Below are 25245 nucleotides of genomic sequence, written 5' to 3' on the forward strand. Positions count from 1 at the left end.
TATACTTACTCATACATTCAGAAACAATTTAAAATAATTCAAGACTCTGCACTGCATCCACAGACTTTCTCCATAACAGCAAAAGTTAGCTGTCAAGGATGGTGAGAGGAAAGATACATTTTCAGGAGCACAATAACAGAAAGAAATAGCCACTAACATGTTGTTGTTTTTACATTTCTATTCATGTACTGATTTAATAGACAAAATATAAAGTGTTGATTGGCGAGCTTTAGAGGTGCTGGTAGACAGATTGTTTTACCTTTGGACAGAGCCAGGCTAGCTGTTTCCATATGCTATCCAGAGTTTATGCTAAGCTACGCTAATAGACTGCTGGTTCCAGCTTCATACTGTACTGTGCAAATATGCGAGAGGTATCAATCTTCTCTCTGCAAAAAAGCAAAAGTGTAAAATATTCAACTATTCCTTTAAACGTTGTGCTCCTTTTCCAACTTTCAGTCATTCTACATTGAGAGGTTCAGACAATTCATCACTTCAGTCAGACTTAAAGTCATTCCTCACCTGTCCACCAGGTGCCCTCCGTCTGCTCTGCTCCTCGTGTGTGAGGACAAGTGTTTGTGTTGCCACGCTGCTGTAGTGTTCAAGCCATTTATGATTTCATGTTTACAGAACAGACTGTAGACTGAGTTAATGTCCATGTGTCAACACCCCGAACAAACTGTCCATTTACAGTAAGTCTCTACAGACCACAGCTGAGATCTTACTGTGAGATGTCAATGCAGGCCACATGTGGTACCTCTTTATCAGCTTAAAGAAACAGTTTGACATTTTGTTTGACATTTGACAATGTTAATTAGTGAGATGATTAGTGAGGCAATTTATGTTACCTTTGGACAGAGCCAGGCTCGCTGTTTACAGTCTTTATGCTAAGCTAACAAAGTCACAGCAAGAAAGCAAATATGTGTTTTTGCCAAAATGTCGAACTTCTTTTAAAGTGAAACATACAGGATGTTTTGAGACCTTAATTCAGAAGACTCTGTGTTTGATAATCTCAAAGCAACAGGGGCTCCTGCAATAGAAAGATCCTTTGATGCCAAACCAACTAAACTGAAGTGACAGTAGTTGGGCCTTTCACCCAAAAAAGAAAAAAATCATGGCAGTAGTCCTTTCTGTTTGTGCCAACATAAAAAGAGTTCAAAAAAGGAGACTGAATCTTCTCTTGCCATCACTACATGGCAGCTGTGCAGCAGTAAAGTAGCTCAGCTGAAGAGCAGAAAACAGGATTTATCTCTTGTAAAAGGTAACACTTGGCTAAATTTAAATTTAAACTAAATGCAGCAGTTTACATTTAGGTTTAAATGTGGCAACCAGAGTAATGGATGAGATGGATGGGGGCAGCTGAGGAGGACATTAAACTCATCACACTCAGTAAGTGGATCCTTTCCTCTCTTAAAATGTCTCTTTAGCTCTGTTCCTCAATCAGCTCCAGCACTAATGAGTCAGTCAGTCAGTGCGTGGAGTTGACCCTGCAACCTGCAGGTGGTGTATCCGGTCACAAATCAACACCTATTGAGAATGTCTCTGAGGCAGGACTCTTAATAAAGAGCCTGGGATATTTGCTGGAATAAGAGTCAGCATGTATGATCATATAAATTCTTTTAAAATGTACTCTACTGTTAATGAATAGTTTCAGTGTGCAAAGTGGTACTGATCATTTTAATCCACAGTGTCCCTTTATGGTCCACCAAACTAAAACACACAGAAAGAAACATTCGGTGAGGTTGAACACTTCCTCACACATTATGTGAACGTGTGTAACCATCTGACTGCACCTCCCGGGCTTCAGATGCATGGCTGTGTGTGCTGTGTGTTTTGCTGTGTGAGCTCTGCTGTCGCTCCTGTATGTCAGCGAGTCACTGCAGCAGAATGGAGACGTGAGAAAACAGCGCTGTGTTTTTTAAAATCACGCCGCCGCCGTCGAGGAACTTTTTTTTTTTGTTGCTCTCTTTTCTCTTCCTACAATTATCAACGCCCATAAACTTTTACCTCCTTTACATATTTGATCAGAAGTGATGGAAGTCGCTCCTATATTTTTGTTCCTGCTGTGCGTCAGTCTGCGCGTTTCTCTGGCGGCTGATTGGGAGTTTGTGGACACTAATTTTACCTTCTTCGGTGATGTAATCGACTACAAGGATCCCTGTAAAGCTGGTACAGTGCCTTTCACCTGCTCCACGACTTTACTGATCTTTTGCATTTTCCATTGATGTGTATATAATGCGTTTAAGGCCAATATCCAAAGCCCCCCTAGGCCCTAATCACTGTGAGCTGGGCTGATAAAAAAAAGTTAAATGTAGCTTTTAATAATAATGATGTGAAGACAGTTGGCAATTTAGGATTAAATGTAGAATAATACAAATACATGCAAAACATAACCTCCATTTAATCTTATTGTTAATTACCTAACAATTAAGTAACAATTAATTAAGTGTTAATAATTTTTTTTATTGGTATACAAGAGCAGAGATCCATTTATTGAAATACGTCATTTCAGTCTGTTTGCTAACATACAGAGAAATTATAAAACAGCCAGTAGTGGAAGATTGAGATCTTTTAAGTAAAAGTAGCAACGCCTCAATATAAAAATACTCCTTTACAAGTAAAAGTCCTGTATTCATAGTTTTACTTACAACAGTATGACTAGCAAACTGTACTTAAAGCATCAAAATACATAATAATTTATAACCTCAGATGACCATGTTCTGTATGTAAAATCTTGTTCTGCAAAGTAACTATTAAAGCTGTCAAATAAATGGAGGAGGAGTAGAAATATAAAATAGCATAACATGGAAATACTCCAGCAAAGTACGAGTAGCTCAAAATTGCAGGTGTAAATGTGCTCAGTTACTTTCCACCAGTGAAAACAGCCAACAGTATTTTTAATGTTTTAATGTTCATCTTTCAGCACTAACCTGAAGACACTGATTACACAGTTATCATTGATGACATGATGTTCACATGATTTACTGCAGGGAGCACCTGCCTGAGATGTTACTGCAAAACCACGAATACTTTCATACTCAAACTTATATATTTTTTCATGTGTTACTGTGGTTGAAGGAGATGTTTGGACCAATATATTTACTTTTCTTCCCATGTGGGGGATTTGTTTAAGTATCATAAGTAAATGTGCTGATAAGGCGACAGAATGGCCCCTTTTATCACGTTAAATAGTTTGATTATTATTTCTAATGCATTAAGGTGACTTCTACAGTTTTTAATGTTTTATTTGAGGCACAGATCATTTGAACTATTGGGTAGTTTCATCTGCAGCAATGCGTTATGCGTTTTATGAGCTGGTGATACTGTATGTTTTGTATGTAAGATTTTGTAGTTACTGTTGGCTGTCAAATAAATGTAGTGGAGTAAAATGTACGATATTTGTCTCTGAAATGTAGTGGAGCAGAAGTATAAAGTAGCTTAAGATAGATGTACAAGTAGCTCAAAAAGAAAAGGTTGTACCTAAGTACAGTACTTAAAGTAAAGAGTAAATGTACTTCATGACATTCCACAGCTGGCTTTAAGTTAAAGGGATCATACGTATGTTTAAAGCAAGTCAAGTTTCACATGTTTGTCTGAAAAATGATCTTCTTCATTTAATAAAACAAACTGTATTGATGATAGAACTGCAGATACACAGGATACTGGTGATATATCAATCAGGCTTCATGAATTAAATGTCAAAGCAGATTAATTGGCATGAATTGTGAGTGTCTGATTTCTAACAAGCCTTCGGTTGTTGTTGTTGTTGTTGTTAAAGAATACACAACATGTTCTTTCCATCATCTAACATGCCAAACAATTACTTTGGTTACTAGGGGGCCTCCAGCTGGTTGGGGTCCCTTTTCACTTGTGACTTCTGAAACTTCCAAAACACACCACTCTTCTTCTCCGAGGCAGTTGCCTGGAGACTAGAGGTCATTGAGGCCATGCCAGCGCAGTCCTCGGCTGGACGCCGGTGAAATCCCTCTGGCTTCAGGGCATGGGGTGCACACTGCAGGGGTGACAGTCATTTACAGTCACCCTTTGCATGAGTGAATTCACTTCAAAGGCCGACACAGGGCCCGCTATGTCTTTTCATTTGGACTTTCAAAGGTTGTTACATCACACGGCTAAATGAGGTATTTAATGGGAAAGACTCTAGTGAGCTGTTCTGCCTGACTACTGTTTTATTCAGGAGGCATGGTCATGATAATGGAAAACAAAATGTTAATCCCATAGAGGAAGAAAACGTGGACCAAATGTGAGTGTGTGATGTCACCCAGAAGGTTTTTAGAAAGGATGTTTTGAAGCCTGGATTTAGGTTTAGCACTCAGTATCGTCTTTGTCAGTTACTGGAGCCAGAAAATTCTCATTTGGGCATCAGGACGAAGCAGACACAGTTCATGAAACACCTCTCTTTTTTTAATAAATCAATCTCTCATTCTTACTTTAGGCATGTTTGATTTCTTATTAAGTATTATCATGCTTATGCAGAATGACCCCTTTCAGTGTGGTATATATTTACATACCAACAACTTTCACATGGTAAGAATTCAAACATATTTCGTTATCATTGAGTTAATGATCTTGAGCAAAGCAAAGCAAGTATAAACTACCAAAATGTGACACTTAAATTTTTGATTTACACGTGTGAAGAGTTTTGTCTTAAGTAAAATATAACAGTTCATTACACTGAACATGCGTTTAATTATTTAATATGTAATTTTACTTAAATTTGTTACATGTAATATATCATTACTGAGCAATATGATGATGCTGATTTGTGGTTAATGATACCATTGATGATCTTGAATGTTCACTGTTTTAAAAATCTCCATCTGTGAAAATCACTTTCCAGGTGATTTTGGTGTTTGTGATTGTCCTCTCTACATGGCACACATACACACACGTACACTTTGCATTTCATGCTGCTGTAGAAAAGGTGAAGCCTGACCTGACATTTTGGGTCTGTGTGCTGCAGAACACACAGAAAACAAACATACAGCACAGTAAACTGCTCAGTGGGTAATCATGATCCAGATGGTTGATCACAAGTGATTCAGTTTCCTCTCATAATAATTTGACTGGTAGAGAAATATGTTTAGTCCATGCAGGAAAGCTGTTCAGAAATGCATTACTAGGTATTTTATCTCTGATGTAGAGGACTTTCCTCCTGGGTTAATCAGTTGCTGAACATTTTAGAGCAGGTTGCTGCAGCAAATATGCAAAAAAACTCACTGCACTTTGGCACTAGACATTTTGTAAAAAACATATCCCTGCTTATTGACCGTAATAAGCAGTGATACAGTAAGTTTGCAGTTTGAGTAGCTATTCAGCAACATTGCAAAGTTCAGCAGAGTGAGTTCACAATCCTGTAAAGTATTCAGTTCACATCTTCATTCTTTAAAATGACACAGTCGCTGGACAGTCCTCCAATATGTTAGGCTGCATTCAGGAGGTGTGTTTGCTGATCAAACAGACACATGGAGTGTGTTCGGGCCTCTTTTAAGGACACAGACATGCACTCGGTAAACCATGCAGTGAGTTTTGGCTCCTGTTGTGAGGAGAAAAATGTACTGAAATTCAGAGATAACATTTAAAATCAGTTGAAACTGGTTCTGTCTGTACCCTTTCTGCAGAGAGTTTGATGAAAAGTTCAATACCACTGTCATATCTTTTCATTAAATATGAAGCTATAGCCAGGAGACAGTTAGCTTAGCTTAGCATGAAGACTAGAAATGGGACACAGGCAGGCTGGCTCTGTCCAAAGGTTAAAAAAGTAGTTCCGCACATAACCCGCCTAAAAACCACAGTGTGTTTTTACACTTTGGGTTTTGTATGAATAAAACAAACGGGATAATGTTAACTAGCTGTTTTCCCCTGTTTCCTGTGTTTTTGCTAAGCTAAGCTAAGCTAATCGTCTGGCTGCAGCTTCACATTTAACGAACAGATATGAGAGTGGTATCAATCTTCTCCTCTAACTCTTGGCAACAAACCACAATGTCTTATTTCAAGCTTCTTTTTTCAGTAATGCATTTTCACATTCATGCTAGGACTGCATGTATAATGTACTATATGTATAAATGTGTTGATAGCAGAATATAGCAGCATATTGAGTTTATTGTTTTAATTGTAACATAATTTATACTTTATGTATTTATTGTTGATCTGTGTGTTCATTGGTTTACCCCAGCTGCCTTTTTGGGAGACATTGCCCTTGATGAAGATGACCTCCGCATGTTCAAAGAAGCCCACAGCAGTGATGATGTGCAGCAGGCTGTCCAGACCAACCATACAGACTCAGGTATCAAAGCAGGAATACATTTACTAATCTATGAATAATTCTGACTGACTGTTCAGTGATTTCAAAGGGATGAGAATGAATGCAGATTTCTTTATGCACTTGTTACAGCCAACAGCTCCACTTCCAGTGAGAGTATCAGGAGTAAGAGAGCTGCAGACAGACAGACTCTCCATCGATGGAGGAGAGCCGCCACCTCCAGACCTGAGCGAGTGTGGCCGGACGGCATCATCCCGTATGTGATCAGTGGGAATTTCAGTGGTGAGTTCTGAATGAAAACAAATCTGTTCTTACAGGGGTGTTGTCTGCTTTACACAGCCAGCATGTGCTCGTTGCCATGTGCGGTTTTTGCTTTCAGGCAGTCAGCGAGCCATTTTCCGTCAAGCGATGCGTCACTGGGAGAAACACACTTGTGTAATATTCACTGAGAGGACGACTGAAGAAAGCTACATTGTCTTCACCTACCGACCTTGTGGGTGAGTTGGGTTGGCTCATTAACCATTTTTAGAAAACGTATTTAAGTTTTATTAGCAATTACTCAACAGATTAGCTTGTAGATAATGCCTAAGAATACAAGAGGCCAGATTTTGTTCCTACTTTGCAAGACATCCATTGATTTCCATTCATTTTCATATGTGAAAGCCAATTAGCAGACCCTATAAGCCTAACTCTAAATTACCTCAAAGGACAGTGTTTGTTCTGTAGATCCTCCAGGATGTGGGCCTAAACACATGTGTCGCCCCCTGCAGGTGTTGCTCCTACGTGGGGAGGAGAGGTGGCGGCCCTCAGGCCATCTCTATAGGGAAGAACTGTGACAAGTTTGGCATCGTGGTACATGAACTCGGCCACGTGGTCGGCTTCTGGCATGAACACACGCGTCCAGACCGCGACGAGCATGTAAGCATCATCAGAGACAACATCCAACCAGGTACTGTTAACTGCAGGTGTGTTGACGTGTGTGTGCTCCAGATGTTTCTGCTTGCATTAAGTCCACTGATTATCTGTATATGACTAGGGCAGGAGTATAACTTCCTGAAGATGGAGCCAGGCGAGGTCGACTCACTCGGGGAGGTGTACGACTTCGGCAGCATCATGCATTATGCAAGGAATACATTTTCCAGGTTGGCATGTGATGCTTTCCTATGCTTCACATTTTCTTTCCTGAAGTTAGTTTTGTGTTAAACAGTCCCTGCAAAGACTTCATCACTTTTATTTTCCAGGTTTCTTGAGCGTGCACGCTTTGTTTTCAGCTCTTCCCTGCTTCACATTAACAGGCCATTAAACAGCTCCACTGGGGCAATTATTGGTTAAATGCCTTGCTCAAGAGCCTACTTGTTGAGCATTTGATGATTCACTCTGTCCACACAGCTTGTATATTTTAAATTGGCAACATACAGCGCACAAGCCTGCTTCTCTAACCAGGCCATCATCACCACTACCTCGCTTCTGACATGTTTAATCAGCTGTTAGATTTCTGAAATCTACTTTGAGTTTGAAATGACCACATATTCCTCTGATGGGAGCTCTGACTTGTCGGTTGCACAGTATTTAATACAGAGTTTATGGTCATTTGGAGAAGTCAGCATTGAATTCAGCCACTAATATCATGCTGCATTATCAGCTGAGCGACTACACTGGCCCGGTGTTTATCCCTTTATTCAGCTCTGCTAAACAAGCTCCATAGGAAACCTCAGGGGATTTGATCCTTTATTGTCCCAGAAATGGTTTCACACTAGTCTCCTTTTCATTTCTATCTCGTGCATGTTGTTGCCCCGTTGCTTTTTTCTGTGCTTTGGTTTTTTACCTCCATCACCGCTTTGCTGGCCTGGGTCATGGAGGCAAGCCAAGCTAAATAAAGGCCTGGCAGTTCAGGCTTTGTTGAACAATTTGGGCTGGAGTGGCCTTTTTCTCTGGCATTCAGGAGCGGGCTCCACTGAGCCGGCTGGCACCGCCGAAAGGCCCCATTCAGAGCGCTCTGTTTGCACATGCCTGTCATTCATGGGTGCATCACCATGGGAACTGTGCAAGAGTGAGTTCAAAACCCAGCGAGAGATTATCAGAATCAATAAAGTATCAAGGTGTTGAACAGGAGTCGGATCTCAAAGAAATCCTGCACTCTAATCGGAGAACTTTTAAAAACCACATCTTCCTGCACATCAGTGTAGTTAGAAGATGTTTCACTTCATCAGGCTTCTTCAGAAAATCAGGATTTTTAAATCATTAGATGCTTTGATCTGTTTGTGATTTGTGTCAAACAGAGGCATCTTCTTAGACACAATCTCGCCCCGTTATGATGTGAATGGAGTCAGGCCACCGATTGGACAGAGGACGAGGCTGAGCAAAGGGGACATCGCACAAGCCCGCAAACTCTACAAGTGTGCAAGTAAGATGCATTATATGTGTAGAAAATATAGCCACGATATCACAGATCATTGCTCAATGTGCACTAAGTAAGTTCAAATCTGAGACTTTAATGTTATTTCTCCGGTCCATTGTGGTGTAACCATGTGTCTGTTGTTAAAGGGTGTGGGGACAGCCTGCAGGAGAGTGCTGGAAACTTCTCCTCTCCTGGTTTTCCAAACGGCTACTCGGCATACGCTCACTGTGTCTGGAGGATCTCTGTCACTCCTGGAGAGAAGGTGAGTGATGACAAAGGAGTGGACGCATTTATTCAGTTAACCTAATCTATCAAGTTACTGACTTAATGAATGCCAGTATTTACTCATACCACAATTCTTATTTTGAATAAATTGTCCTAATCCCATATATGGTAATTCAAATTCAAACAATCTGTCCAACTGCAGTTAATTCTGATGTTTGTCAGAGTCAGCAGTGATATCATGCACAGATGTGTATAAAAAACTTTCAAGGTCAGTGTGATACTTGATCGTGATATACTGTAGATTTTAGTCATGTTGTCCAGCTGTAACATCAATCAGCTGGTAAATTAATCATCTCAAATATAATCAGTTGTTTCCTCTTTAGATTTATACTGTTACTTTGATTAAAAACACATGAATCCAGACAGATGTTAAACCTTGATACTAACTTTCTCCTGTATCTGCCCTCCATCTGTGTCTTCTGTCTCTTAGATTGTTCTGAACTTTACCTCCATGGACCTCTTCAGGAGTCACTTGTGTTGGTACGACCACGTGGAGGTCCGAGACGGGTTCTGGAGAAAAGCTCCTCTTAAAGGTCTTTAGCTGTGATTCACAATAGACCTCCTCTCTCTCCACTCTCATCCAGAAACCTGTCATTAACTCAACACAGTAACATGTGTTATATACTCTGTACTGAGCACTGTGAAGAAGGTGCTGACAGACAGTGCCATTATCTTTTCATGTGCTTTGGCAGGCCGTTTTTGTGGAGACACTCTTCCAGATCCAATCATCTCAACTGACAGTCAACTGTGGATTGAATTCAGAAGCAGCAGCAGCTGGGTGGGCAAAGGCTTTTCAGCAGTCTATGAAGGTACAACACTGACGATATGTGGATTTTAATAAGCACTTTACATATGCTACAATCTCATGTTGAATCATCAGCCATTAGTTTTACATTTCTTGTCACTGTATAATTCTCACCCCCTGTGCAGCCATCTGTGGGGGGGAGGTGAAGCGGGACAGTGGCCAGATCCAGTCCCCCAATTATCCCGATGACTACCTGTCCAACAAAGTGTGCATCTGGAAAATCACAGTAGCAGAGGGTTTCGATGTTGGCCTCTCCTTTCAGTCATTTGAGGTAAAATCACTCTTATTGTTATTGGTTACATGTTAAGAAAAATAAGAAAATATCTTCAGGAAAAATCGCCGAACTGGGAGAACGCTTCACAAAACTTTCACAAGCTGCAACTGGCCAAACGTTTAATATGATCACTTTTATTGTGAAATTAAAATGCAGATTGAGAGACACGACAGCTGTGCCTACGACTATGTGGAGGTGAGGGATGGCAGTTCGGAGAGCAGCCCGCTGCTCGGCCGTTTCTGTGGCTATGACAAACCAGACGACATCAAAAGCAGCTCCAACCAGCTCTGGCTGAAGTTTGTATCTGATGGATCGGTCAACAAAGCCGGGTTTGCAGCCAACTTTTTTAAAGGTCAGGAAGTCATTTCAGCTACAAACTGCCTGCAATTAGAAGAACTTTTGGTGCGGAACTAATTCTGTCGATTTTTCATTTTCCAGAGATGGACGAGTGCTCCAGACCTGACAATGGTCACTGCGAGCAGCGCTGTCTGAACACGCTGGGCAGCTACAGGTGTGCTTGTGACCCTGGATATGAGCTGGCAGCTGACAGGCGCAGCTGTGAGAGTGAGTGTAGAGCACGAACACACTAACATAACACTGACACCCAACATTAGATTGCCACTACTTCAAAGTATGAAGCGAAGCCTGCAAACTAGTTCAGCAAACTGCATTCTCCTCTATACGCATATTCACTTTCTGGCTGAGAGTAAACTGAGAAGATCAATACTTCTGTCATATCTTTCTGTTAAATATAAGACTACATCCTGCAACCGGTTAGCTTAGCTTGGCTTAAAGACTGGAAACACAGGGAAACAGCTAACCTGGCTCTGTCCAAATGTATGTCTATCAGCACCTGCTTCCAGTCTTTGTATTAAGCTAAGTGAACCACCTCCTAGTTGTAGCTTCATAGTTAAAGAGTGGTATCAATATTCTCATCTAACCCTCTGCCAGAAAGCAAATAAGCATATTGTCAGCTGTCAGCTGCTCACTCTTTTGCTGCCACACTGCTCACCTGAAAGCTGCCACTTCCTACTACTGCTGCTGTTGAGCATCCAGCTATAGGCTCTGAGTTTAAGATGTAATCCATTGGTAACTGTTGTGACATATTCTACATTCACATAATCCATTCAACGTGAATTGGCCTGGTGGTTTCTCTTCTACCACAAGAGGGCAGTGCTCCCTTGCTGCAACTTCTCTTTGAGCCTTGACAGTCCAATACGGCACTGATTTGTTTCATTCAAACAGTATAAATACTTATTTACTCTACAACTTTTTGATTTACAGGCTGCCAGTACTGATTTATTCCAGTAAAACAATTTCCTACTACATCGATTACACTTGGTTATCACTTGTGAGCCATAAGCGGTCATCGTTTTCTGAAGTTAAAGGATTAAAGAATAGGTTAAAGACTTCACACTCAAATGGGTTATGTAATTTATGTTATGCAAGTGTCTGTCTTTAACGCTTTTACCACTAAAATCAGTGCTCTCTTCCACCAGCAGCTGCCTGTGGTGGGTTCATCACCAAGCTCAATGGCTCCCTCACCACCCCCGGGTGGCCCAAAGAATACCCTCCCAACAAGAATTGCGTGTGGCAGCTGGTGGCGCCCATTCAGTATCGCATCACTCTGGTGTTTGATGTGTTCGAGGCTGAAGGAAATGATGTAAGTTAATGACCTCTGTGATTTGTTTGTGATGTTTTTCTGTTCATAGGTGATATATCATCGTCTATTTGCAGATATTTTATCAGATAATTCCACAGGCAAATTCTTCTTTGTCCTTTTGTAGTAAGTAAAATGTTCTAGTGTCTACCATCAGGTGTGTAAATATGATTACGTGGAGGTGCGCAGTGGCTTGAGCTCAGACTCAAAGCTTCATGGGAAGTTCTGTGGAGCGGAGAAACCTGAGGTCATCACCTCCCAACACAACAACATGAGGATTGAGTTCAAGTCTGACAACACCGTCTCCAAGAGGGGCTTCAAGGCTCACTTCTTCTCTGGTAAGTCATGAACCATTTAGGAAGTATTGAGGAAGGAAATGTTACGTAATGTCCAGATCTGGGACAGTAAGAAGGGCAAAAACATCACCCCACTCTGAGGACAATGCAGGCAGCTGTCTTCACTTTCAGACACAAGAATGACGGCACAGTGTAGTTTGAGCCTTTGTGAAGCTTAGAGTGAATTAATAATAAAACTTAATAGTTAGTATCATGCTTCCACATTTTGCATTATTCACATTTATTCTTGTTTTAAAATATTGTGAAGAATATTTTATAGCAAAAAATGCTCTTCAACAAAATTATAAATTATATGGTCGTGCTTAGTGCCAAAGCACAGTTTATTAATTCACTGGTGACAGGATGGAACAATGCAAGTTGTGGACATATTTGTCAACCCTCCATTTTGTTCTGTGGACAGGGAGAACTGAGCTAACATTAGGAATACCCAAGAGATGATCCAGGGTTGTGGGTCTTGACACAGTGTTTCATGCAGAAAGCTTTTGTGTCTGCACTCGAGGAATTCTGAAGTGAAATCATTTCAATAGATATCGATGAGTGCTCCAAAGAAAACGGGGGCTGCCAGCATGAATGTGCGAACACCTTCGGGAGCTACAGCTGTCAGTGCCGCAGCGGCTTCATGCTGCACGATAATAAACACGACTGCAAGGAAGGTACAGTGTGTGTTTCTGCTGTCCACTCATCTGGTTGAATTAAAGGGTCAGTTCTCCCAAATGACAGAAAGTCTGGATCAAATGTATTATGTTTGATTTGAGTGTTTTATTCTTCACCAGTCCTCGGTCACCCCACCCTGATCAGAGCGCAGGGTCCTATTTTGTTCAACCTTATTTGTTTGATAAATCTTATTTTTATATACATGGATTGTCTTATTGACTAACTCCATAACACCACAGACTGTGTGGATGGTTGTCGTAGGAACTACTTATAGCCACTTATTGTCTCTTAGTCCCAATAAAGAACTTTTCAGATGTGGGAAATTCCCCGTAAATAAACTTTTTTACTTTTGATGGATCAAAAGAAAATACTCCAGAGCATGCTTGTAGAGGAAATGATGTGACCCATGCGGCTTTCATTGTTTTGCTCTGATATGTTGTTGTGTCTTTCAGCCGGCTGCGATCATGTTGTAAACAGTGCATCAGGCACAATAAGCAGCCCCAACTGGCCTGATAGATACCCCAGCAAGAAGGCCTGCACCTGGTTTCTGTCCACAACCCCGGGCCATCGTATCAAACTTGTATGTCAATGGATGTTTTTTTTCAATTTCATCATTTCATGAATAAATAATAAATAATAATAAATTAAAGACTTGACTTGACTTTTTAAAATGACTCTCAGGTTTTCAATGAGATCGACATGGAGGCTCATCTGGAGTGTGCTTACGACCATCTGGAGATCTACGACGGCCGAGACGTGCGTGTCCCAAGTCTCGGACGCTTCTGCGGCACCAAAAAGCCTTCTCCAGTCGTCTCCAGTGGCAACAAAATGTTCCTGCGCTTTTTCTCAGACAACTCAGTGCAGAAGAGAGGTTTTGAGGCTTCATACGGAGCAGGTGGCCAAAGCAACAATAAATGAGCTTTTCTACCCCCAGAAAGCCTTAAAAATTAGTGAAATGCTGCTTTGGAGAAAGAATAGAATACCAAAAATGTGACATTTCAACTATGGGTTTGTTTTCTGCTGTGTTTAGAGAGCTGCATTCTTTCCTCACTTTTACGAGTTGCTCTTTTTGACCCTCTAATTTTGTGGTTGTGAATTCCCAGAATGTGGAGGAAGCCTGAAAGCCGAGGTCAAGACAAAAGATCTCTACTCTCATGCCCAGTTCGGAGATAACAACTACCCTGGCGGCTGCGACTGTCTGTGGGTGGTCTCTGCTGAGAAGGGTTACGGCGTGGAGATCATCTTCCAAGTGTTTGAGATCGAGGAGGAGGCAGACTGCGGGTATGATTACGTGGAGCTGTACGATGGCGCTGACATCAAGTCTCCGAGGCTGGGCCGATACTGTGGATCTGGGGTAAGGCTAAAAATATCCTGTGTTGTGTAGTAAACACTTCATCTTCAAAAACCTCCTCTTTTCGCCTGTATCCTTTTCTTTTTTCTCAGGCTCCAGAGGAGATCTACTCAGCTGGGGACGCCATAGTTTTAAAGTTTCACTCAGATGACAGCATCAATAAAAAAGGCTTTCATGTACGCTACACAAGCACAAAGTTCCAGGACACATTACACGCAAGCAAGTGACTCTCTAAAACTACCCCAAACCTAAATGGAGACTTCACCCCTAACATTTGGTGGGACACACCCTTTTCCAGACGAGGAGTGAATGCATGGATTGACACCACAAACACCAAGCCCCATACTTTACATTCACATCTGTTAGAAAGAGTGAAGCCATCTTTACTCTCCCTCATTATATAGCTATATAGGATGAAAGGCAAGGACTAGTTTGCAGTGATTATTTCCAGTAAAGTCAGTCGCGCCGCCTGTAATGAGCTGATTACGTCATAGCACTGTGTTAAGATATAAAATGTATATATTGTGATATAGTTTGCCTTGTTTTTATCATAATATCAATTGTGTCACTTTTTACTGTCTTGAGGTTGAAAGTTGGATCCTTTCTAATGAATGTAATGCACTTTGTTGTATTATATCACTGGACAAATGCACATAATGATAATGAGTATGGAGGATGAAAACAATCAAATATGTTTAAAGTGCAGTTTGATCCTGAAATCAGACCTGGTCTGTTATTTAATTTTTTTGTCTGACCTGCCTTTGATGTAGTTTAAGTTTCTGAGTTCCCTTTCAGTACATGAACATTCACTCACAGTATATTTTGAATTCCCTTGACACGTTTTTTTCACATTTGTCCAGCTTTTCCTCCGATTGGTGTGTCTCTGTGTTATATTCTGTGTGTTATAACACACAGCAGTACAGCGTGATAATGGGTGAAATTAGCGCCCCTTCATTATTTTCCTTTCATATCAGCAACACCAGCTGAAAACCAGCTGATTTTCTTCACCCCCAGTGATTTTATTTCTTGCTCCAGTGATATCGAAGTGTACTCTGGAGGGTGTCAGTACACTGTGACATCATGGGTGGACGTGGTTACAGGTGCAACAGAACACACATCTTAACACAACCATCAGTCATGCCGAGTGTGGTCAGAGGAACAAAAATACAACTTTTCAGTCTGGTTTTAAAAGAGGAAATTCACTTACAGAACTCACACAACAGCATCATCGTTAAGGTGAAGTGTTTGCACTTGGGGGGGGGGGGGGGGGTTGTTTCCTTTCCAGGCAGGACTGCTTGAGTTGTTCTTCCTGCCTCCGGTGTGATCATGTGACCTCTTGATGGGACAGTTACTCAAACTATAATGCTTCAACATCTACAGTATGTAATCAAATGACAAGGATGTTCTATTTATGTTTATGTTGGAATAAGCCCACTTTGGAAACGGAAAGTTTCAAGAAATGCTTTTATTAAAATGTCACCCATATAATTCTGCATTATATTGGGTGCCACTTAACATGTCAAGGCATCTAGCACAACAAGTACAAAGTAGAAACCCAAAATTATAACCACTTGTTCACATAAAAAAGACTATTAAACCCAAGTTGCTTTATGTATCTCTTGTAACCCCTCCAATCAAAAAGCTTAACATCTCCTAAGGTCCCTGAATGCACCATTAGTATGATATGACATAATCAACTAAAACATAATGTAAATGTTTTCAACATGTCAAAAGTACAAAGTGTTAAAGATATTATATTGAATGTATCATGCACAAGAAAGATGACTGAATTATTAAAATAACCATAATACTACATTCATCTCACAACAGTCAGGTAACCAGGCAGTTTCACATTCTTCACTGAAGCACAGCTTCTCTGAAATGAAATGTGTGGCAGTAGATCCAGTCTACAAACTGAACGATGTGTTACAAATGTTAGTTAAAGGTTCCCCGTGGAGTTTTAGGCCTCTGGTGGCGCTATGGAGCTGTTTCTATGAGCGGGTCACAGTTTTGTTTGGGGGTGCAGACACAGTCCTATCAATGGTGTCACACTGTTCCACTGATCAACAGATGGAGGTAACATGCCGAGATAGAAGAAGAAGACTGCAAGCCAGTAAACATGGATGTAAACAATGTTGGATTTAAGAAATGTTTTATGAGAAGGGAAATGCTCTCGATGGGTTTGTTAGACCTCAGAGAGGCACACAATGCATTATGAAAATAACTTTTGTTTGCTTACAACTCCACAGGGCCCCTTTTAAGATACATCTGTTTCTATTCAACAGACACTTCTAATAACTAATGTACATTGCACAATTACAAATCCACTGTTTTATCTAATTCTGTACAAAACAAGGTATACATGTTTTCATGTTTGTCTGTAACCATTTGTTCCCCTTTCAGTTGTATTTTTGTCACAGCTTTTTAAATCTTTGGTAAGAAAACTTTGAGAGGCTCGTTTTCATGCACTTTATCCAGAAAGCCCAAGTTGAAGTAAGGGTACAGCGTCTCAGTGAAGGTCTCCCTGAAGGTGTAGAGATGTGTCATGCTCTCTGCGTTGTAGAAGGACACCAGGCCCCTCTTGTAGTCCAGGTACACTCCGATCCTGGCCAGTGGCTCCTCCAGGGACAGCACGGTTGGGGGTGAAGTGCCAGCCATGTACTGTATCCCATAAGAGAGTGAGAGAGTCCAGAAGCCGTTGGCTGGGAGGGCTTTGATGACTCCCTTTCTGGGCACCGACTCTCGCGCCACCCCCACAGTCCAGACAGTGCTGCTGTAGACTTCAATCTCCCAGTAGTGGCGTCCGTGGGTGAAGCCCTGGCTTCCGAGCAGTGACAGGGCAGCGTTGAACCTGTAGGGGTTGTCCTGCACGGTATGATTAAAGGTCTGGTAACGGACGCAGGTGAGGGAGGAGGTCAGGCTGAGCCAAGGGTTGGCCGTGCTGGAGTTAAACGTGATGGCTGCTGGAACTAAAAACAAGAAATATATCAAATAAAGAAAAGATTTAAGAGATTCTTTGATAGTACATGTTGATGCTTAGATGATCAGTTTCTGTTTAGTTCAGTGCTTGCAGTTTGCAGAGGGAGGCCACAGTACCTGGATAAATGCTTCCTTTCATGGATTTCCACACCCTGTACTGCAGGGGCCCCGCAAACCGACCCTCGCACAGACTGGGCGGTGTAAACGTAGGTTTCTCAAACTTGAGCGAAGGCCTGCCAACAAAAGCGAAGTCAGAACAGTAAAGAGAGAGAGAATGAAAACAAAAACCTATCCAGGATAAAATAGTAAAAACCTTTCCCAAACTCACCTCTGGAGCAGGACTTTGATGCTCTGAAATGAGACGCAGGAATAAACAAAGAAAGAGAGAGACAGAGACTGGTGATTAGCTAGTTTTGTTGTATCAGAAAGACGAGAAAGCTTTTTCCACATGACATCAATGTCTGAGCTCACGCTATCCCACCCTGTGGGATCTCCCTGTGGCCGGGGGAAAGTCCCGCAGCCGTGAGCCAGAGTATGGCCCTTTGCCTGAACTCCTTATCCTCCACATCAACGAGTGAGATCACTGGCCTACATCCTGTCTGCACTCACTGCTCAAGTCTTTTGTTATTAGAGGAGTAGCAACAAACTTTACCCTTCAAATACATGCAATCTAACATGATCAGCATGCTTATAAAATAAGTTTGAAAACAAGAGCTCAGCATTTCTTGTCTTAATCATCCCCAGAGCTGACTCATCATGCTGTTAATAATTTCCAGATGGACTGTATTCATGGTGTATGATGAGCTTCATGTGAGCTGAACTGACCCGGAGCAGAGTGAACGGGTCCTGCTCTTTCAGCTTGTCCTCGATCTCGTGGACGGCTCTCTGCAGACGAGAGATCTCCACACACAGCAGGGCCTTGTGCTCGTCCAGCCGGATCAGCTCTCTCCGCTCCTCCGTCTTCAGCTTCACCTGCAGCAGCTTCTCCTCCTGGTACAGGAACTGGTGCAGGTCGCTGAACTGGGCCTCAATGCGCTGCTTCAGGTCAGCGGTGTGCTCCTAAGTAGGTGGAAAGATGATGGACATCGTCACTGGGAGCTTGTCTCTATCATTTCTCTAGAGTCATACTGTCTGCATGACGACAAAGATGAAAGCATAAAATCCATGCCATGTTTCACTCTTCTGTAGAAACAAATGTCTACATCTTGAAGAGTTCAATCTTTGTTGGAAATAAAGAGACATTATCACATTTGCTTTGCAGACATATTACTTTATTTCTGGTAAAATCTGATTTGAAGACATTAAATGGGTGAAACTGGACATTCATAGTGGCGCAGTGTGTGCATTATGATTGTTGTTTTGGAAGCGTTTCCTCTCACCTTGAGCTTTTTAACCTCGTCCTCGGCTTCCCTGTCACACTGCAGCGCCGTGTTGAGCTCCACTTTAAGGGAATCCATGGAGCTGTTCAGAGACGCCTGGCGGGACAGAGACACAACATCACTGCACACTGACCTGCTTCTCACTTTTAATACAATGTAAATTCAACTTTTATTAGTTGTTTTGAAAGAAAAACAGATAGATACAGATTAAAACTCCTCATGGATGGAAAAATAGACATGGTAAATTAGCAGTGACGTTTCCTTTAAGTCATCTGCTCATATATGGGAAACCAAAGAGGCACAGCAGTGATCAACATGGTTGATGAAACTATGATGAAAGGACCATAGCAAGTACTTTAAGTAGTAGAGAAGGAGCACTTGCACCCTCCAAAAAGTGTCTTTTCAAATCAAAGTCAAGAAAAAAATCAAGTTTATCTGAATTATCACCTACAGTGATGCACTGACAATCTAGATGGGATGTAGTAAAAGTCATTTTCCACCATTACAGGCAGAAGACAATGACCAGATATACTGTACTATGCACTAAGTAAAATATGCATACTTTTCTAATTTTGGAATAATTAAAACTTCATTAACTATAATAATTAAAATTGTAAGATCATTATAGACATTTACTCAAAGCTTAACTCACCCTGTACTTCTGTTCAGCCTCCTGGACACACACCATGGTATGATTTCTGTGCTCCTGGGAGAGACCACACACCAGACACACCAGCTCCTGGTCCTCCTCACAGTACAGTTTCAGCTCCTCTCTGTGTCTGCTGCAGCGTGGGACCGGAGCAGGAACCCTCTCCGTCACCCCAACGTCTGCCAGATGGGCTCCAGTCCCGCTCTCCTCCAGACCCTGGCAGTAGCTCTCCACTATGTTGGCAACGATGCGGTTGGGCCTGTAGCTTTGTCCGGGGTACACCTTCCTGCACTGAGGGCAGGAGCCTGTGCCTCCCTGCCCGGGGCCCCGGGGACCGCACCAGTAACCCTCGATGCACCCCTGGCAGAAGGTGTGATCACAGGGCAGGGACACCGGCTGCTTGAAAAGGTCCAAGCAGATGGAGCAGGTAAGATCTCTGCTGATTCTGTGTGCTGAGCTTTTGGTCACTTTTCCAGCTATAGGAGGCTGTCGCAGCTTTTCCATCGCTGTTTGCACAGCAAAGTCTCCTTCCTTTGGTTTCCAACTTTTCTTGTCTGGCTTTATCCCCTGGTTTATTTTTTCCAAGTTCTGCAGATAAACTGACTGGATTTTCTTCACTTCTTTCTGATTCTTGCTCATTCCTTTGCCTTGATTGTTTTCCTTTGTTCTGACTGTACAGCTGGACCTCTACGTCCTTCCTCTCCTGCAGATTCTGGCCACTCTCTTTGGCCCCCAGTCTTCCTGTTGATTGTGGGGAAATGAAGTGGGTGGTGCAGAAGGAGCCACAGCCTCTCGCATCCTCAGCAGATAGTGAGGGGATCTCAATGGGCCCCCCTTTTCCCTCCAGACTGACGTCACATCTTAGTCAGGAAACTGAGGCGGACCATGGATATTCTATCCTCTGCGTGTTTGTTTTGTGAAGTCTGCCCAGTAACTGCGAGAAAGTCCTGATTCACTAAACTCTTAATCTGCTGTGGAGTAACTCCAGAAAAATGTAAATCCATTTTATGTTTAAGTGTGTCCACGCATGAGTGTGTCTGAGAGAGGGAGAGAGCAACACAAGTCTGTGAGCAGTAACAGACTTCCTGCTTCTTTTTATGGCAACACTCTCTGCTCTGCCCAGTAAGTAATCATTATCGCTGAAGGGTAAACAAGATCATTAAGAGATTTACACAAAGAAAGAAAACGTCCTGCAGGAAAAAAGCTCCACCAAAGGCTAATACAAATACTGCAGGCACCCTGTGACTTTTCTTTTCCCCCATCTAGTTACAACAGATATTTTCAGCTTGTTCCCTGAGGGCTGGAACATCTGTCTGGTGAACAAAAGCTTATTTCATCATGCTAGTTGAGTGTTTTTCTTTACTTTTGTGACTTGCCACAAAGAAAAAGAGCCCTGACACACATCAGCATGAGAACAGTTTAAATATTACAGGGTGTTACATCAGGCTAATCACACTGTATAAATGTAACACAGACACCCTGTGATTATGCAATGGAACATAATCACAGGTCAGCAGAGTAAAACTGGGATTATGTAAATTTTAAAAGGCATGAGAGAGAGAGAGGGAGAGAGAGAGAGAGAGCACATTTAACATCCTCCTTGGGTTTGCTGAATGCTGTTACCCTCTCAACCTTTTGAATGACAGGGTTGTGACTGAAAGTTGCACAATCTGTTGCTGAAGCTGGATGAATAAGATTTTCTATTGTTCTTTTTATTGATTATGCTGGATACACGTTTGTCTGTCCGTAGTTGTGTGCTGCGACCTGAGACCTCAAAGGTCCTCAGTTTAAAAGCCTGTTCTCTGCTTCTACAGCATGTTATGGACAATAGTGACATCTGGTGTCCAAACTGAAAATTAAACAGAGATGAATTATTATCCAGTACAATAGATGTAAGACAAAAAAAATGTTTAAAAAGTGTTGAAATATATACTCATAATATCACGAGTGGAAAATATCTGGTATTTATACTGTTAAATAATGAAAGTAAAACAGAGTCTAAAATTTTATCTAAAAGTTTCCATTTTTTAAATGTAGTGAAACAAACATCAAAATACAAATAATTGACTAAAGTGCAAATTCCAAAAAATAAAAATGTTAATTTATACAATAAAATAATAAGTTAAGTTAATAAGTAGACCAAGTAGCACAGAGGCCCTGTGGCTCAGACAGCAGGGGAGAAACAGATGAGTGGTAAATAATAGAAAGCAAATTAGAGTTACTCTCTGTGTGCATTGTGCTATCATTCTCCACCACTGTGGTGCAGCCAAACACCCCTCAAGTTTGTTTTCACACAGACCTACAGTATAAGGCACAGATCGTGACCAGGCTGAGAGAGTGAGGAGGAGCTGATGAAGCTGGCCGTGAGGGAGCAGTTACGGGATAAATCTGTGGAGAGACGAGGCAGGTGTGACAGCTGCAGCAGTAATGGCTCCAGTAGTGGCTCACCTCTGTCTCCCCTCCCTGTGGTTTATCGGACCACCAGGATGATTGCAGATGTGCTGCAGCCGTGCCTCAGGAGTCCCGTCAAAGTGTAATCATGTGACCTCTAAACTCAGTCGCTGTCCGTGGTGCTGAACATCAAGATCACAATCGGGTTTATTGCCAAGTGGGTCTTCACATACAAGGAATTTGCTTTGGTATTTTGGTGCATAACAAGTACTACAATAAATATATTATATATATATGATATTAAAAATATTATAAAGTATTATAAAAAAAAGTATGTACAATATATCTTTTTTTTTCCAAATGATAGAGTGGTACAGTTTGTGCAGGAATGTGCAAAATATTGACCAAGGAATGTGCAAAGATTCACAGTATGAAGTTGAAGTATGAGGAATATGTGCAATGTCCAGAGGCAATAGTCCAAAAGATGTTGTATAATGTAAAGCATTGAGGCAGATGTGGAGACTGTACCTTAATGTAACGTGTAGTGTCTATGGGAGGAGATAAGAGTCAGCAGCAGTATCAGTGAGGTTCCCGGGCCTTGTTGATTATGAGGCCAGATGCAGACGGGAAGAAACTGTTCTTGTGGCTTGAGGTTTTAGTCCTGATGGACCGCAGAAGGAGAGTCTGTCTGAGACAGTTTGTGTCCGGGGTGAGAGGGGTCAGCCAGTGGAGAAGCATGTCTGACATCTTCTACAATCACGAAACATTTCTGATATTTTGCAAAACTTGTGTGTACGTGAAATACAAAACTGCACATTAGCTTTTCAAGCATGTTTCCGAATACCAAGACAAACACTCCTGCTCCACCTGTGACTGAGATGATTGACATAGCAACCAAACTAACCAACCCTTCCAACCCCTTATTATTTTTATTCAAGGTGATTCTGTTCATCTCGCCTTGTTTTTTTCAGACAGGTCTTTGTATCGGCTTATAGCCTCTTACATCTCCTGCAGGCTTTTGTTCACTTTGAATTCATGTGTGTCTAAGTATATATGGATAAATGTGTGTTTGTACATGTGTACATATCATATCTTTTATAATAACTGTATCTTTGTGCAAACAAAGAAATTAATAAATAGAGCTTTGGTCAACTAATATAACATCTTTATTATTTCATTTTCATACACTTTATGATTACTTTATGCTGTCCTGTGAAAATAATGTATCTCCAGAATGGCAACTTTTTATTAGCAAAGAAAAACAGCTCAGATACAAAAAAAAATGGGGGTTTAAATGTTGTCAACCCATATAAGAAAACGTAATTATTCCGTTTATCTTAAAATTTCAACATCATGTAATTTGGAGATATGTGGATTTCACTGCTTCTTTGTTGTATTACGCAAACATGTGCAAACTCACAGCATTACATGTGAAACCATTAAATTTAAGGTGACCACAATAAGACGAACACATGTCAAACTCCAATCCAATCACCCTGCAATTACTGCAGAATACAGGCAAGAAGAACATGAAACTTTTATCTGCTGTATTCCACATTCACACAAGGTTTTAGTGGAAAAGAAGTTAAGTGAAGGCACACAGTGTAATTAACTTGTAACCTTCAGGGGTCTCTAATAAAAACGACCATGGCAGTATCTTCAGTGCTGCACATACATAATTAACACAAGGGACAGATTAGGATTTTTGAGTTAATTAGAACATTGAAATTATTTGGCATTATCGTTCCTGTGAGCCTCATGGGTCACGAAAACATTTGAGTGGGGTGCAGCAGAGGGTAAATGAAGTGGTTATATTCTGCTATATCTTCAACAGCATTGTAGCCAGTGTGAAAAACCAAACTGGAGACTGTCTGAAATGGAACAAGTCGACAACCCAGATACTAAATGAATTCAACTTTTTCCAGGTGCACTAAACCCCTAAAACAGAGACTGCGAAGACACAACAGCAGTTTCTGCTTTTCACTCAAATTATAGTCACATCGCTGGAGATAAAATCATTGCGGCAGTGCAGGAGGGTGAACGCTACTAACATCTGACTACTACTCTGCCATAGGCGTGTAGTGTTACTCAGAAAATTAAACATGTGCAACTCCACCGAGGAGAAAAGGTGTTTTTAGCTCTAGGGATGGCAATTTCTGTCTGTCGGTCCAGACTGAAATATCGCAACTAATTGATGAATTACCATGACATGTTGTACAGACATTCATGGTTCCCAGATGATGAATCCCTCTGACTTCAGTGATCCTCTGACTTTTCATCTAGCGCCATAATCAGCTCAAAATTTCAACTTGTCCAACACTTTGGTTAATAACTAAAAACCTGCAAAATGACACTCTCATCAGCCTCAGCTGTACTTTCTGTTAAGAGCTAATTAGCAAATGTTAGCATGCTAACATGCTAAGATGGTGAACATGGTTAACGTTATACCTGCTTAGCATCAGCATGTTAGCATGCTGACCTTTACTCACAACCCATTTAGCTCAAGACACAGCCTCTCAGTGCCACTAGCATGGCTGCAGACTCATAGTCTTTTTCGATTATTGCTTCTTAGAAATATCTCTCAGATAAGATTTTAATTTTGGTTCTTCTGTATTTTTGCTTTGTGTTTGGACTTTTGGGGAAAGAGTTATAACCGCAGAGTGTAAACAACAACAGACCTTAAATGCTCATCTTCTCCATTACATGAACATGTCAATATTGTCATAAACAGGTTTTAATGTTACATTTAAAGGTTATGTTCATGTCTCCTATCATACAGAAGGATGAGAAGCAGTGGATATTTGTGGCACAGCTGGACACAAAGTGTGAATATGTGCTCACATGTGTGCAGCCATGCATGTGAGTGTTTGTGGCAAATTCTGAAAAAAAAATGCAATATTTATGAGGAAAGAGAGAAAATAAAAGAAACGTTCACGTACACACACAAGGCATATCTGCACTGTACACGCACCCTCAATTAAACCCTGAGCTGATGTGTAAGGCACCAGGGAAACTGGAGGCTCTCTGGAACTTGTGAGGCTAAAAATAACTCCAGTGTCTGCAGGAGTGAGACAGACCTGTGGGAAGAGAAGAGGCACGAGGACAGATAGAACAGAAATAATGAATTTCTCCAGCTTTCATGATAGCAGTAACAGTGGTTAGAGGTCTGACAACTGAGAATCATCTTGAATAATGATCAAATTAATGATACATTTAATTTCAAATTGCTTCAATTCATAATACAGCAATGATACAGAATTCATAGAAACACAACTGAAACAGATGTTAAGAGTTCATATTTTATCTCTTGGCATTCATCTGCTTTGAGAAGACGTAGTGGAGTGACAATGACACTTTTTATGTTTTAGTCAGTGTGTCACCTCTGCAACAAGCAGGAACCAGTTTCTTTTTGTTGTTGTTTTACAAATACATGCACACACACACACACATACACACACTGATTTCTGTCCCAGTGTTGATTGCTTATCTAACATAAAGAAGACTCTGATCATAAACATATTGAATTCTTTCCATGTATCAGCCAACCCATCCCTCTCCATCCCTCTCTCCCTCCCTCTCTCTCTCCCTGTCGGTCTTCATCTTTACTTTTTTTTTGTCAGACCCCCCCCCCCCCCCCCCCCCCGACCGTAAAAAGCCCTGCTCCTCTTCCTCATGACTTTCATAGAATTTGAGAAGAGGCACTTAAACTGATGCAGAGGCATTGTCAGAGCATATTTTTGGGCACAGGAGGCAGCTTCCTGCACTCGTATTCATTTACCTTTCAAGT

At 41.4% G+C, this 25245-nt stretch overlaps 2 protein-coding genes across 2 annotated transcripts; one reads left to right on the forward strand and one right to left on the reverse strand.

The window, feature by feature from the left end:
* The first annotated feature begins 2030 nt into the window (after nt 1–2030).
* On the forward strand, nt 2031–14287 carry LOC139300959 (bone morphogenetic protein 1-like). The gene is made up of 20 exons (XM_070924178.1): nt 2031–2166; nt 6191–6301; nt 6410–6559; nt 6657–6774; nt 7048–7226; nt 7314–7419; nt 8557–8681; nt 8822–8937; nt 9391–9493; nt 9653–9769; nt 9891–10036; nt 10196–10391; nt 10478–10603; nt 11539–11702; nt 11857–12037; nt 12583–12708; nt 13162–13289; nt 13391–13604; nt 13813–14063; nt 14153–14287. Exons 1-20 carry the CDS (start codon nt 2031–2033, stop codon nt 14285–14287), a joined length of 2928 nt encoding a protein of 975 aa, XP_070780279.1.
* A 1223-nt stretch (nt 14288–15510) lies between these two features.
* trim69 (tripartite motif containing 69) lies at nt 15511–19706 on the reverse strand. Its single transcript, XM_070924179.1, has 6 exons — nt 19071–19706; nt 18419–18514; nt 17865–18098; nt 17368–17390; nt 17157–17272; nt 15511–17029 (listed from the first exon to the last, which is right to left on the reverse strand). Exons 1-6 carry the CDS (start codon nt 19704–19706, stop codon nt 16485–16487), a joined length of 1650 nt encoding a protein of 549 aa, XP_070780280.1. The 3' UTR covers nt 15511–16484.
* Between the last annotated feature and the right edge of the window lie 5539 nt (nt 19707–25245).

Source organism: Enoplosus armatus, chromosome 18 (genome assembly GCF_043641665.1).
Source record: "Enoplosus armatus isolate fEnoArm2 chromosome 18, fEnoArm2.hap1, whole genome shotgun sequence".
Taxonomy (NCBI): Eukaryota; Metazoa; Chordata; class Actinopteri; order Centrarchiformes; family Enoplosidae; genus Enoplosus; species Enoplosus armatus.

Excerpts from the sequence above, each read along its gene's own strand:
- LOC139300959 (XM_070924178.1), top strand. The coding sequence starts at position 2,031 with ATGGAAGTCGCTCCTATATTTTTGTTCCTGCTGTGCGTCAGTCTGCGC. Across the intron at positions 9,494-9,652 it reads GAGAAAAGCTCCTCTTAAAG|GCCGTTTTTGTGGAGACACT; the intron begins GTCTTTAGCTGT and ends GTGCTTTGGCAG. Across the intron at positions 11,703-11,856 it reads TCGAGGCTGAAGGAAATGAT|GTGTGTAAATATGATTACGT; the intron begins GTAAGTTAATGA and ends GTCTACCATCAG.
- trim69 (XM_070924179.1), bottom strand. The coding sequence starts at position 19,706 with ATGAGCAAGAATCAGAAAGAAGTGAAGAAAATCCAGTCAGTTTATCTG. Across the intron at positions 18,099-18,418 it reads ACGAGGTTAAAAAGCTCAAG|GAGCACACCGCTGACCTGAA; the intron begins GTGAGAGGAAAC and ends CCACCTACTTAG. Across the intron at positions 17,391-17,864 it reads ACCCGTTCACTCTGCTCCGG|AGCATCAAAGTCCTGCTCCA; the intron begins GTCAGTTCAGCT and ends GTCTCATTTCAG.